The sequence below is a fragment of the Penicillium vulpinum genome (genome assembly GCF_028829585.1).
Source record: "Penicillium vulpinum strain IBT 29486 chromosome Unknown utg000002l_segment0_segment0, whole genome shotgun sequence".
Taxonomy (NCBI): domain Eukaryota; kingdom Fungi; phylum Ascomycota; class Eurotiomycetes; order Eurotiales; family Aspergillaceae; genus Penicillium; species Penicillium vulpinum.
The window spans coordinates 5,437,977-5,451,183 of NW_026643242.1; the positions used below are offsets into that span (position 1 = coordinate 5,437,977).

Below are 13,207 nucleotides of genomic sequence, written 5' to 3' on the forward strand. Positions count from 1 at the left end.
TTACCCCTCTTTCAGCGATGTAAACTTGTCTATCTTTGTATTGCTAATGTAAGCGGGGAACCTCCAATGTCACAATCCATGATCAAAATCACGATCTCGGGAGTCGGGAGTATCTCTGATATCCGACTCTCCAATGCCGTTTGTTCCGGCAAGTGATTTTGAATTTCGCAATTGCGAAATTTCAGCCCATCTTGTCGTTTGGAGGTCCCATAAGTGTGGGAACAATCCATATAGACGCCGGTAGACAAATCGTCTCTTCTTCTTCTTTTTTTTATTTAACTTCAGTGAAATTTATCATGAGTGAGTCTGTTCGAGTCGCCGTTATTGGAGCTGGTATTAGCGGAGTAGTCACTGCTGGACATCTTTTGGCTGCTGGTATTCAAGTGACGGTTTTTGAGAGAAACAATGCAGCTGGTGGAGTTTGGTAAGATCTTGCATCGAATGTTTTTTAACCGCGAAAAATGGACTGAAATATTGTAGGCTTTATGACAAGCGTACTCCGATTGAAGCCCAGTACCCATCACCGAGACCGTCTACTTCACAGGAAATTGTGAATGATGATAGAACAGACACTGAAAGAAAGATCTTGCTTCATGCACCTCCGGGGTAAGTTCCGGGATTTTCCCTTTTCATTTCCTCTTCCTCCCCCAGTACTTGTGCTCATTATTTCTCAGGCCTTGCTATGAAAGTCTTACAAACAATGTTTCGACTCCCTTACTACAGACGAAACTTAATGCATGGCCAGAAGGGACTGCTCCTTTTGTGAAGCATAATGTACTCAAGGAATATATCCAAGATACATCAAACAAGGCCGGTGTTGATGATATAACCAATTATGGTGCCCGTGTCACCCGAGTTCATAAGAACGGGACAACATGGAGAGTTCACTGGAGCACCTTGGGTGAAGGTCAAGATCCCGTTGAGAATGAGGAGTCTGCAGTAAGTTCTCATTTATAAGATCTTTCAGCTTCGTTTTCAGAAGTGGTTTAACCAGACAATAGACATTTGACTCGGTTATCGTTGCCTCGGGTCATTATCATACGCCTCTTGTCCCAAATATACAGGGTCTACCCGAAGCAAAAGCTCGATGGCCCGAGAGAATCTTCCATTCAAAATCTTTTCGAAGATCAGAAGGATTTGAAGGAAAGGTATCAACGAACGTATTCTAATATTGAGTAACACCGGACTGACTAGAATACAGAATGTACTATTACTCGGTGGAGGCGTCTCTGCTCTCGATATAGCCAAGGAAATCAGTGCAAGTGCAAACCACGTGTACCAAAGCACTCGAAATGGCGCCTTCGATCTCCCAGAGAGTGCACTTCCACCAAACGCCTCAAGAATCACCGAGGTTGGAGCATTCGAACCTTCTAACTTAACATCCCCAAATGTTGAGCACTTGCCCTTAACCATACGTCTCAAATCCGGGGAATCCTTGCATGATATAGATACAATTATTCTTTGTACAGGATACCAAATGGCACTTCCATTCCTCGAGGAATATAATGACTACAGCGTGTCTGCCGCTGAGGCAAATGATAGGGTGCTTGTCACAGACGGCACTCAAGTCCACAACTTGCATCGAGATATTTTCTACATTCCTGATCCTACGCTCGCGTTTGTCGGAATTCCTTTTTACACCGCAACATTCTCTTTATTCGAGTTCCAAGCTATTGCTGTTGCATCCTTCTTGTCTGGGGTTACGCAGCTTCCATCCACTAGGAGTCTTCGGACGGAATATGAGAGTCGAGTCAAGGAGAAGGGAATTGGAAGGAGTTTTCATTCACTCAAGGACCAAGAGCAAGATTATGTTGAAGAATTGATCAAATGGGTTAATATTGGAAGAGTTGAGCACGGTTTGTCTTTGATTGAGGGTCATACTGAGACCTGGATTAGAGAGAAAGCTTCTTTGATGGAGAGAATGAAGTTGCTCCTGGCAGGGCAGCTTCCTCGGGAAGATGCCCTCAAAAGTCCATTGGAGATGGTTGTGACTGCGTGATGTATTTGAAAGATATTGAAAGAAACCATTGTTGTAAGACATAATCATAGCATCTACATATGTATGTAAGTACTATTAAGCTGTATCCCTGGAGGCTCTGCCTCAGGTAGATAGGGTCCTTCGCCATTCTCTCTTCTTTAATCTATCCAATAGAGGAACGACCGAAAATTGAGAAGTAAAAAGAAAGCCCAGGCGTAGTATACCAAAACTGTTTGAATAAAAATATTATTGTTTTGAGGGATCACACCATGACCGATGTATATGACGAGCTTTCACTGGACGATGGTGAGTTTCTAGCGTAATATGACAACACAGTAATCATCCCTAAAGTCAGCAATCTTGCACTAACTAGGCATTTCACACATGTTGAAAGTCCTTGCAGGAATTGCGCAAACAAGTCGCCCGATGATTCGGCTATCCATATCGCCCACTTAGTACGCAGTATAAACTTGCATAATCCACACGTCTTTAAATCGGATATATCTCTGTTTTTATAATAAGATCTTTAAAACGGCCAATGCTAGGCTGGTATCGCGAAGCTAGTACGTCACAACACTCGTTTATCATCTCTAGAATTTCCATTTTTACAATTCTGAAACAAAATCTTGATCGTTTCCCCGCATCACAGCGTATAAGAATGCTTTAAGGGATATGAAATTTCAGTTTTTTCCCTCAGCATTGCCATGATATCACGATGTTACTAAAATCACATACCGAAGCGGACAACGACGCGGCGATACAGATAGTTCAGAAAAAGCCCAAGCGTAAATGGATCAGCTACATTTGGGATACCTTTGACAAGTCACCAGAGGAGCGTCATTTGCTTTTCAAACTAGATTCGGCCATCTTGACGTTCGCATCTTTAGGTAATTCTCATCAGACTATTTCTCCAGATAATGCTAAACAGCTATAGGATATTTTATCAAGTATTTGGATCAGATCAATATCAACAATGCATTTGTGTCTGGAATGTATGATTCCATATCATATTGTCGTTCCAATCTGGAAGGGTTGATATTAATATCTCATAGGAAGGAAGATTTGGGCATGTACGGCAACGAACTCAACTACATGCAGACATGCTGGACTATCGGCTACGTTATTGGAGAAATTCCCAGCAATATACTCCTAACTCGTATCAAGCCGCGATATTGGATTCCGGCTATGGAGGTAAGAGTTTTTGTTTTGTTTTTGTGCGAGGTCTGTATGCTTACAACCCACTAGCTTCTCTGGACGGTTCTCACAATGTCGTTATCCCGGTGTAACACCCCTACTCAGTTCTATGTTCTTAGATTTTTCGTTGGTATGCAAGCACAAATTGACACTCACTCTCGCCCTCTATTATAGTGGATTATTGACATTGTACCATGATAGGGCTCGCTGAAAGTACTTTCTATCCTGGAATGCAGTATATCATCGGCTCATGGTACCGGAAAGATGAGTTGGCCAAACGTTCATGCATCTTTCACACAAGTAGTGGAATTGCTAGTATGTTTTCTGGTTATCTGATGGACGCGGTTTTCCACCTCGGAGGACGAGGAGGCTTCAAGGGCTGGCAATGGTAAGAAAACCGACATAGTCTTGGAATTTGGTCATATACTAACTAGCATTAAGGCTGTTTATTATTGATGGGGTTATTTCCCTGCCCGTGGCTATTAGTGGATTCTTTATCCTTCCTGATGTGCCTGAGATCGCCAATCCGTGGTATCTAAGCAAAGAGGCAAGTCTCTCTCTCTCTCTCTCTCTCTCTCTCTCTCTCTCTATATATATTTTCAATCTGTTGCGTTCTATGCAAATAATAACATAAGACCAGGAGGTCAATCTTGCCCAAACACGAATGAAATTAGAAGGAAGACAGAACAGAGAGCCATACACAAGGTCAAAGCTGAAGAAAATTTTCACCTCGTGGCACATCTATCTTTTGACCCTACTTTACATGTGAGTTGAGTACCTAATTATTCTAGAACAAAAAAACTCACATATTTTAGATGTTTTAACAATGGTGCCGCTGGAAGTCAGCCTATCTTCCAACAGTGAGTAACATCTGGATGGATATCATCGGCAAGCTTACTCTGACTCCCGAGAGGTTCCTCAAAAACTCGAAGAATCCTGTATATTCAATCAGCCAGATTAATTCGATACCAACCACCACCCCAGCGGTTCAAGTTGTGACAACCCTCGCTTATGCGTGGATATCGGATACTGTCCTGAACGGCAGGCGTTGGCCCCCGATCATCTTCGGTGCTGTGAGTGTAACATCCCACAAGGAAATATGGGAATTTTTAACACTATCCTAGTGCATCAACATCGTAAGTTACGTTTCTCTCGCCGTTTGGGACATTCCGATGGGATGGAAATGGACTTGTTACATTATCAGTGGGGCTGGATATGGACTCAGTGGTCTGTTAATGGCGTAAGTCTTACAAATTCCCAAGGCTATGATAAGTACAAACATTCTAACACAACTACTATAGCTGGGCACATGAGATATGTTCTGAAGATAACGAAGAGCGATCCTTAGTTATTGGAAGCATGAACGAAATGGCGTATGTTTTCCAAGCCTGGCTGCCTCTTGTTGTATGGCAGCAAGTCGATGCGCCGGAATACCCGAAGGGCTTTATCACTGTCACCATTCTGTCAGTTATCTTGATTATTGGTACTTTTGGTGTTCGTTTCCTTCACAAAAGAGAGAAATTGAGAAAAGGGTGAGTATTTTGAAAGTATCAATTATGCCTTTTAGGCTCGTGCATATTGCTAACCGGAGTTGTGGTATATTAGACAGACTAACGAGGGAGAGAAGATGGAAACTAGCCTCTCAGATTCACCAGGAATGTCTTCCGTTAATCCAATTGAGACAAAGCCTATTAATATAAAGTCTTCAGATAGGTGAAGTTGTTGATAAGATAGATACACCAAATGGAGAATGGCCCTGACCGTATACGATGGCTATGTTAGTCTACAATATATGTGTTATGGCGATTCTTTTTGCTTGCTAAACTGAAAATTGAGCAGTTCTTCTTTGCTTCCCCAATGGTTTTTGCATCAGACATGTTAGTAGGTAATTTCTTTAGTTTATCAGAAGCCCTACATAGACTGTCCTCCTACTCCGTACATTGTATAAAAATAGCCATCGCTCCGAACTACTTTGTATTTAGTGTGATGAGTTGTAGTAGCTCGTGTGATGGGGGATTGAGTACCCATGCCGATATCCATGGCGCAAGATCACCCAATCGGAGATTCAATTCTCTCAAGATCCCACAAAAGGGAATCCAACCCCATACATTGTAGACCTCCGATAATGCTTGTCGATCTGACCGATAATCGAGATTGTCTTTGCATATCGCCCCGATGCTAGCATATATCATTAATCAGCAACATTGGAAGATATGGGCTTTCTAGGACCCCGAAACTCAGGGGTAGATGCTAAAATAAATATTATTATACGAACACAAATCGATACGTCAGCCCAAACACCCGGGTGTACCGATTGAGCGGTTGAAAATAGTGTTAGTGGCGCTGGTACTAGTGATGGACAACTGGGCACATTCCTAGAGCGACAAATCGCAGGATTGTGATAGCCCTTTGGAAATTAGCGGAGCCCGATCACAAAAACAATGAGACAGCGGAACAAGGATTTCTTTGTTCCTGTTCCTAGTTTTGCCCCTAGTTCATTGCGGATACGGAGTACGGAGTATGGAGTATAGAGATCGGCATTGGGCCTTTTTAGGCAATATTGTCGAGCTCGGATGGTTTCCTTTTTTTTTTTTCTTCTTTTTTTTCTAGCTCGGGGACATAGCTCCATGGAAACCATAAGGATCTGCAAATTGAAAGTCATAGGAAGATTGTGATCAGACAGCATTCCAACGGCTATATGTACCTAGTCAATACACACATAGGCACGGAGTACTCCGTACATCTTTTTGCTTTGCTCAATGCGATTATCATTTCTTTCGGGACAGACAGGAAACTGGTTGCCGATAGTGTACTAAGTGTAAACGCCTCAGTTCCCAGTAACACGGAGAGCCTATCGTGCTGGACAATAGTATGACTCCCGGATTTTTCGGGCCCACTTGTCAGAAATCTCAGGGGCAAGGATCAAATCGGCCCATAAACACTCTACCTATATTAGGCAGCTATTCGCATGTAGTTTATGATCATGGACCCAATTTTCTAGATAGGCGAACAGACGCGATGTCTCCTACGCGGCTACACCGCACAATTCCAAATGGCCGAGTGTTGTTTGTGTCTCCACTTGAGACGACTAGCTTTAAGAAGCGGTGGAGATAGCGGGGTGAAATTGAGGAGCTTTAGACAATAGTATGACTATTTGTTATTGTTAAAAGGTCAACATACGAGAATGGATTCCCACTATATTTTCCGTGATAGCGTGTGACTGAGCAAGGATTAATAGATTGCAGGAAGAGGTCAGGGCTGGGGAAGTGAGACATAACCTTGTGATAACCTGAGCGTTGGACCTTTGAATTTGGAGATTTTTTTTTTTGAAAGGGATTTGCAAATTTAGAGAGCAATAGATCAATAACCTCAAGAGCACTAAGGGGGTTAGAGTTGTTTCACACCAGTTTCTCAAAGATCGTCTAGATGTCGAAGATCCTCTTTGATTTTAGCGTGTGATTCGGCGTTCTGAAGTGGAGCGCGGTAAGAGTCGAGATCCAACGGGCCTCGGGGAGAGAGGGGGTGTTCCCTGGTGTTCCCTTGGAGTTCCTCGAGTTCCTGTAGTCCCTGGAGTCCCTGAAGTTCGTGGGAATTTCTTTGTGGAAATAAAGTGTAATTTCCACGTCCTTTTTGGTCAGCGAGTCGCTATTAAAGAACCTGCATATGTTGCAACTTACAGTTCTGACCTTCCAATCCCTGTGTTAGAAACCATGTCGATCTTAATTGAGCTACAAGTGCGACTGGATGTTAGGCACTCCATATTCTGTACTCCGTACTCCGTACATATAAATGATATGCCTATTACCCGCGCGCCAGCTCATGGGGTTGCATGCAAATGATATCACATTACATATGTACGGGGTAATATACCAAAAGCCAGATGAATTGAATCTAAACACAAAAAGCAAAAAGACCACCTGCAGTACAATAATATCAATATTCCAGCCAAAATGCATATAACAATCCAACAACGCCAAGGAAATGGGACTTCATGCCCATACGTGAATCCGAATAGGAATCGTATCTTATGTGAAGCCTAGTAAACAGAACCAAATAAAAGCAAATCCAAGGTCTGACCAGCAGAACCCAGGGCAAAGCCATGCAACTCGTAAGAATCATAGCCAATATGCACGATATTTTCCTCCGATATTCACATAGACATGGGATCAGCTGTCGCTTGTGTTAGCTAGCCGAGCGGCGGTGGTTTGACGGTCGTTGGTGAGGCTCAGCGTGACCGGTAGACTTTCCAGCATTGCGTTGCTTGTCTACACAATCATGTCTATCTCATATCAGCACACACTCAACAAAAACGAATATTCTGGGGGCTTTACCTAGCCAGACTATCCTGACGACTGAACCGCCGGTCGCAACGATCACAACTGTACTTTCGAAGCCCGAGATGAACCTAGAGGGCCTCATTAGTGTCTGTTCTTGGTTCTTTCTAGGTTTTTCACTCACAGTGCTCATGTGTCTTTTGAGATCCGAGCTTCGTCCAAAGGTTTTGTGGCAGTCATTACACGGATGGTTGTTCTTCCATTCAGGGTTGTGCATCTTTTGGTGCTCCTTACAGTTGGAGCGTCGGGTGAATTTGGCACCACAAATGGGGCATTCCAGACCACTAGCAGATACTAGCCTGTCATTTGAAGAGCCGCGCTCTCTATTGCTCGGGTTTGTGGCACCATCAGTCCCTTCAGCAGAAGTTTGAGGTTGAGACATGACTTGCCCAGTGTGGATGCTGTGTCCGGTAGAGCTATCGTACCCAATCTCCTCTCCCATTACCCCAAGGTAGGCAACGTTATTGACGGGCAATAGGGGCATTGTGGAGGGAATGCACGCATCCGAAAACACACTCTGGCCCCAGTGTCCTACGGCACCATTCGCTACAGTGACGGGCGTAACATCTGATGGCGTTGTCGGTCCTGAGCAAGGCGTATGCATCCAAATATCGCTAATTTGGCTTGGGAAGACATTCTGGCCAGAGACAACCTCCACGGTAGAGTTGTAACTGGGGGACGCGCTCATCGTTGTGGGGCTGTAGAACCCCAACGAAGTCTCCGAAACACTATTGGCGAGTCCGTTGTAAACTGGTGGATAGCATGTTCCACGGGAGTAGTCGTCATAAGTCAATGCGAAGGTGGGAGTTGGAGCTCCAGGAACCAGTTGCGATGGCAGTGTAGACGTGGGAGGAAAGACCCTCATTTGACCGAATGCATTTTCGATTTCGCAACGGGAGATCCCCAGACCAATCGGGGAAACCCCTCCTTGAGACGAAGTAGAGATGGGAGACGAGTATGCGGATGTTTCGCGTGACCGTATAACCTCTCTTCGAGGCGATGTGATTGAGCGATGAACTAAATCCTGGGTCCGATCCATGTCGTAGAGAACCAAATCCAAAATGATAATAAGAAGTATATTCTCATCCAAAACCAACCAAAGGGCTAGTCTATATCAGAATGGAGAAAGAATGGCGATGAACCCAAGTATATATAGTAAAGGGCTTTTGAGTCAACAGCTTCGCTGTTGGTGATTGACAGCGGCGACATACATGGACGGTGGCTGAGAGGAAGGTTGTGGATAAGGTATGAATTCATTGGAGAAAAACTTGCGCCGCATCGACACCGACAATTGTTGAAGATTCAACGACTTGACGCCGTAGTAGACAAGGCAGATTTGAAGAGGAAAGGGTCTGTAATTGCGGTGGAAGAGAAACTCGGGTGGGGGGGCATTAAGGACCGGGGGGGTAATCAGTCTAGGTCTGCCATATGGACACTCACAGAGGGTTTAGCTCCGAAGTGATCAAGATATACCACTATGTCATAGGTATTTAGTTAGGGCAAATCATTAAATTTCCAGGCTAGTTTCGGGCACTCTTAGAGATCGTAATCCCCTGTAAAGAACTGCTACACATATGACGATGCATAACGGCGGCTGTTGGGTTTGTTTGGAAAAGGCTAACCATCCCTTTCACCACCGTTGGGCTGTTCTGCCCAACCGAGACGTGTCCCATGCAGGTAGTAGCCATACAGAAACAACACCAGGGCCCGAGTCTCTGGATCTCGGCTTGGCGAGGTGCATTGGTGTCAAGAGGCCTGTTAACCCTGAGCACAGCCCGCATATGCTCAGACTGGTGGGGAATGTAAATATGTATTTCTGACGAAGTCCAGAATCAGATATGAAGTTGATTAGCCTTGAACAGGCAGGACTAATTATCACCGTGACCTCAGCGATATGCGGGCCAGCCCTTCCGAACCGCTTGATCCCTTTTGGCTTCATGTATACCATAAATGCGGAAACTCCACATCTCGACTCCACCTCGGACAAGCCGTGACTCTGAGATTATATGAATTCAACTTCATGACGATGACATATTTACATACAACATATATACTTGCTTTCCCTTCTCGTAAATTCATGAAGTTGGAAAGGAGAACCAAGCTTGAAACACCAGGGACAGGGGGTTGGGGGGGGGGGGGGAAAGGAAAAAAAATAGGAGGGAAAAAAAAAGAGCGAACGCCGAAAAAAAAAGCCCACCAAGCCCGTTTGGATTAGGCTGTTAATCGATATGGTTGTTCACAAGCATCTCGAACGGTTTGGAGTTGTCAGGGCTCTGCCACTAATCCGAACCGACGCCGACTAGCGCCCAGTCCGGTCCTGCAGGGGGCGTGCGTGGCCCTAAGCGCCAGGGTAGTGACCCCTCTACCGCGGCTTTTCTTCTGAAACCCAAGATCAAAGAAGCCAAATCACAGTATTCTATTGAAAATAAAATCAATTTTGCTGAATTGCCTCCACTTGGGCTCGTAGTCGCTCTATCGTGTCGATCAGGTCCGCAAACTGTACTTGCCCGACCTGCCCCATGTCTAGCTCACGCGCGTCTTGTTGATCCACACTCGTTTTTCCAGGGCCTAGGCGATTTGTTTCAATTACGGAGGGGGCGTGTGGGTCTTGAGACCTGAACTCAGTCGGGTTTGCAGAAGTACATTGACTTGTCGATATTGGGGGAAGTTGAGTGCCCTGGCTCGAATGTCGCCATTTAGACTCGTATGCCCATATCAATGCGACAAACGGGAGGTGAGTGGCTCGAAGCAAGATAATGCGTACGCGGCGAACTGTTCCGGCAGAGAGAAAAAGCCGCATAGGGCGGATACAAAGGAGGGGAATAAGATTCTACCGAGTGTCAGCTTGGAAATATTCCAGAACATAAAGAATAAGATTCAATTCAAGGATCAGACGCTAACTGACCAGGGGTGGCATAAAGTATGTCAGTCGTCGGGAATTGCTGCTTTCTAGGACATAAATGGCCAACCTGATTGGCTTATTAGTAAATGGAATTTTCCATTGGGGCAGTGCCAAATTTTCAGAAATGCAGGGATTTCTGTATACATATGTACTTACTGGAAAAGGTATTCTTCTCGGGCATGGCGCATCACCTATCACAAAAAAAAAAAGTGGAATTAATATCAGCCACCAAACTATACCTAGTGTAGTACTCCGTATGTTGTACGGAGTAGACCATGTTCACTTACCCCTTCAAGGCTCATACTCATCAAACTGATCAAGGATGAGAGAATAAGTGTATTGGTCATGAGGGCGAAAATAAGCCTATAATTCCAATTAGTTATTATATTATATAAATCTTGCAAAAGAAACCACTGCGTGGAAGTTGTAAAAAAAGCCCCGTATGGTGATAGCGCAAAAGAGAGGGAAAAAAAAGGCATGCAGTTCAACGTCACCTGCATATTAGAACGTGATCAAAACCACATGCGAGTAGTTTTTTTTTTCAAATAAAAAAAAAAGGTCCAAAGAAAAGGCAACTCACATCAAGCCATAGCCGAATATGGGGGAGATCTAAAAAATTAGCGTGTAAGTCAACTAAACGCGAGAGCCAACCATTTTGCCAATACTCCGGGATAAATGCGATTGGAGCTGCAGAACAGCCGCCTAGTGCGCAGACCTACTTCAGACGCGGTGTCCTATCATCCAATCAATTCAGCCACTGTCAGCAAATATCCAGGTAAAAGGATATAATGAAACCCACTAATCCAAGAACACTCGATCTGTATAATGGTCAGTAAAGAAATAAAAAGAGGGGTCACAGGGATATTATTTCACCGCCATACCCAAAGAACACCTTCACTAATAAATGTGACATTGTACTGAGCGACAAGCGGTCACGGGCAAGCATGGTAAATGTGGTCAAGAAACCTGTAAATCCAGCCCAGCTCATTCAGCTCGGGCATTCATCATTTGACTACGGAGTACTCCGTAGCCCTGGCTGCATTGCCCAGGTACTGAGCCACACTTACCAATATACAATACTACCACCACCGGGAAAAACCTGAAGAATGCTTTCGTCTAAAACACATTGTCAATCAGCCTTGGGTTCCCAAAGCCACCTGAGGGCTAGGAGATCACACCATCTCTTTCAATACTGGTATCTATTTATAGCCATAGTCAGTCAATCCTTTTCTAGAACAATGATGTTTCATGCGTGATCCACTTACTAGACTGCCGAAGTATGAATTCAAGCTCACAAGCGAGCAGATCCTGTTCATTCCCTATCAGCTCTGTTGCCTAGATGGTAATTCCATGAATAGCCATGCCTCGGTACAAGAAATAGAGCCTCAAGAGATAGGATGTCGAATGAGAGCTCAATAATGGGTTTGTCGCCCTTGGCTAGCCCGATGACCCCTGTGGCGCGTCCTCATTAGTTGCACCATCGACAGTTGACCTGAGAACAATGAGCCGCAAGGCAGATTGAGCACTCAGCGACTCACTTGTTATGACAAATGCTATCCCAACACCAATTATGCTCAGGTTCCAAAGACTCCAGAAACCCATTTGGTAGAAAACGACGCCAGCATCAATGATTCCACTCAATTCATCGTACGCAAAAGCGACGATCCACACATACATCACAGCCTCGAAGATGCCAACGGCTTCTTGTCTCCTCTCTACTAAGACTGCGTAGTAGAGAAAGAGGAAAGACATGAAGAATGCTGCTTCAAATATTTTCCGATACAGAGGTACTCTCAAGCGTGAATATGGATCAGCCGTTCTAATGGAAAATTGTCAGTATAGTACCTGCAAGATTGTGGCTTTTCCTGTCTAACCCTGTGTTGTAAATTTGAGGTTTCTTGGTTGAATTGACTGTCAGTGAGTCCCAGAAAACGATTTCACCTTTCCAAATACCATCGACCACCCTCTGAACAACTCGTTGGCTTAGAAATCTCTTTGCATGGGCAATCGTTGCAATCTCCAGTGCATTCAATCCAAAAAAACGGGAGTATCTTTGGGCGGCATATGTTTCCTCGTGTCGGTGTGTATCTTGTGAGCTTCCAAATAACTGAGTCTCTGTGGTCCTCTTGCCGCCGAAAAGACGAGAAAAGGAAGAGTGAGGCAAGAGAGGAGTGACCTCACTCTCCGCCTGGCTCGTATCACCTTGGATAGATGCCAGGCTAGAGTTAACTGCTTCAGAATCAATGATATTTGTCGAATCGCGCCGCGGTATTGGTAGCTCTTCTAACAGAAACTCAATTGTCTCGCGCTGGTTCAAGTGACACAGGAATTGCCAGGCAACAAATTCACAGGCTGCACCACGGCTCTCATTAAGTCCCCAGTCATCCTCGGTGGCAGTGGTGAAGTCCCATTTCAGAATCCTGGATTTCTTAATCAACTAGTTCAATTCTCGGTCCTTCTTTATGGTGAACGTACATCAATGCCAAAATGATGAAGGGATTGTGAGTATCTTCTGCCAAGGCATGAACCAGCTGTCTAAGACGGTGTCCTTGGGATCCATACAGCATTTGCTCAAACGTGTAAGCCATTTCACCCACGGCCATGCTAATGAAGCTACAGGGGAATTCGTTAATTTTGCCTAATCAACAAGGCAGGCATGACTTACTTGGACAGTTTGGGAAGAATATCAAATAGCGGCTCATCGGTTTCGATTACCGGAATTTCCGTATGGTACATGTGTGAATCCATCTGGAGAAGTTCTACTTCGATTAGTTAGCGGGTCTCCCCAAAGGCCCCAGA

At 44.7% G+C, this 13,207-nt stretch overlaps 5 protein-coding genes across 5 annotated transcripts; 2 read left to right on the plus strand and 3 right to left on the minus strand.

Annotated features, from left to right (window-relative positions):
• Nucleotides 1-296: 296 nt before the first annotated feature.
• Nucleotides 297-1,999, plus strand: N7479_005044 (putative FAD dependent oxidoreductase; the record flags this gene model as incomplete). The annotated part of the gene is made up of 5 exons (XM_057252741.1): nt 297-424; nt 481-606; nt 675-939; nt 1,002-1,148; nt 1,202-1,999. 5 exons carry the CDS (start codon nt 297-299, stop codon nt 1,997-1,999), a joined length of 1,464 nt encoding a protein of 487 aa, XP_057112066.1.
• Nucleotides 2,000-2,693: 694 nt separating this feature from the next.
• On the plus strand, nt 2,694-4,889 carry N7479_005045 (Major facilitator superfamily domain general substrate transporter; the record flags this gene model as incomplete). The annotated part of the gene is made up of 12 exons (XM_057252742.1): nt 2,694-2,865; nt 2,913-2,970; nt 3,031-3,169; nt 3,224-3,302; nt 3,374-3,560; nt 3,614-3,723; nt 3,808-3,937; nt 3,988-4,032; nt 4,086-4,245; nt 4,297-4,412; nt 4,474-4,704; nt 4,778-4,889. 12 exons carry the CDS (start codon nt 2,694-2,696, stop codon nt 4,887-4,889), a joined length of 1,539 nt encoding a protein of 512 aa, XP_057112067.1.
• A 1,694-nt stretch (nt 4,890-6,583) lies between these two features.
• N7479_005046 (uncharacterized protein) lies at nt 6,584-6,884 on the minus strand (the record flags this gene model as incomplete). The annotated part of the gene is made up of 2 exons (XM_057252743.1): nt 6,584-6,767; nt 6,850-6,884. 2 exons carry the CDS (start codon nt 6,882-6,884, stop codon nt 6,584-6,586), a joined length of 219 nt encoding a protein of 72 aa, XP_057112068.1.
• Nucleotides 6,885-7,354: 470 nt separating this feature from the next.
• N7479_005047 (uncharacterized protein) lies at nt 7,355-8,545 on the minus strand (the record flags this gene model as incomplete). Its single annotated transcript, XM_057252744.1, has 2 exons — nt 7,355-7,437; nt 7,504-8,545. 2 exons carry the CDS (start codon nt 8,543-8,545, stop codon nt 7,355-7,357), a joined length of 1,125 nt encoding a protein of 374 aa, XP_057112069.1.
• Nucleotides 8,546-9,937: 1,392 nt separating this feature from the next.
• Nucleotides 9,938-13,156, minus strand: N7479_005048 (uncharacterized protein; the record flags this gene model as incomplete). Its single annotated transcript, XM_057252745.1, has 11 exons — nt 9,938-10,336; nt 10,412-10,475; nt 10,565-10,599; nt 10,696-10,771; nt 11,476-11,507; nt 11,674-11,727; nt 11,781-11,860; nt 11,947-12,227; nt 12,283-12,828; nt 12,884-13,021; nt 13,074-13,156. The coding sequence occupies 11 exons, from the start codon at nt 13,154-13,156 to the stop codon at nt 9,938-9,940; spliced, it is 1,788 nt and encodes a 595-aa protein (XP_057112070.1).
• Between the last annotated feature and the right edge of the window lie 51 nt (nt 13,157-13,207).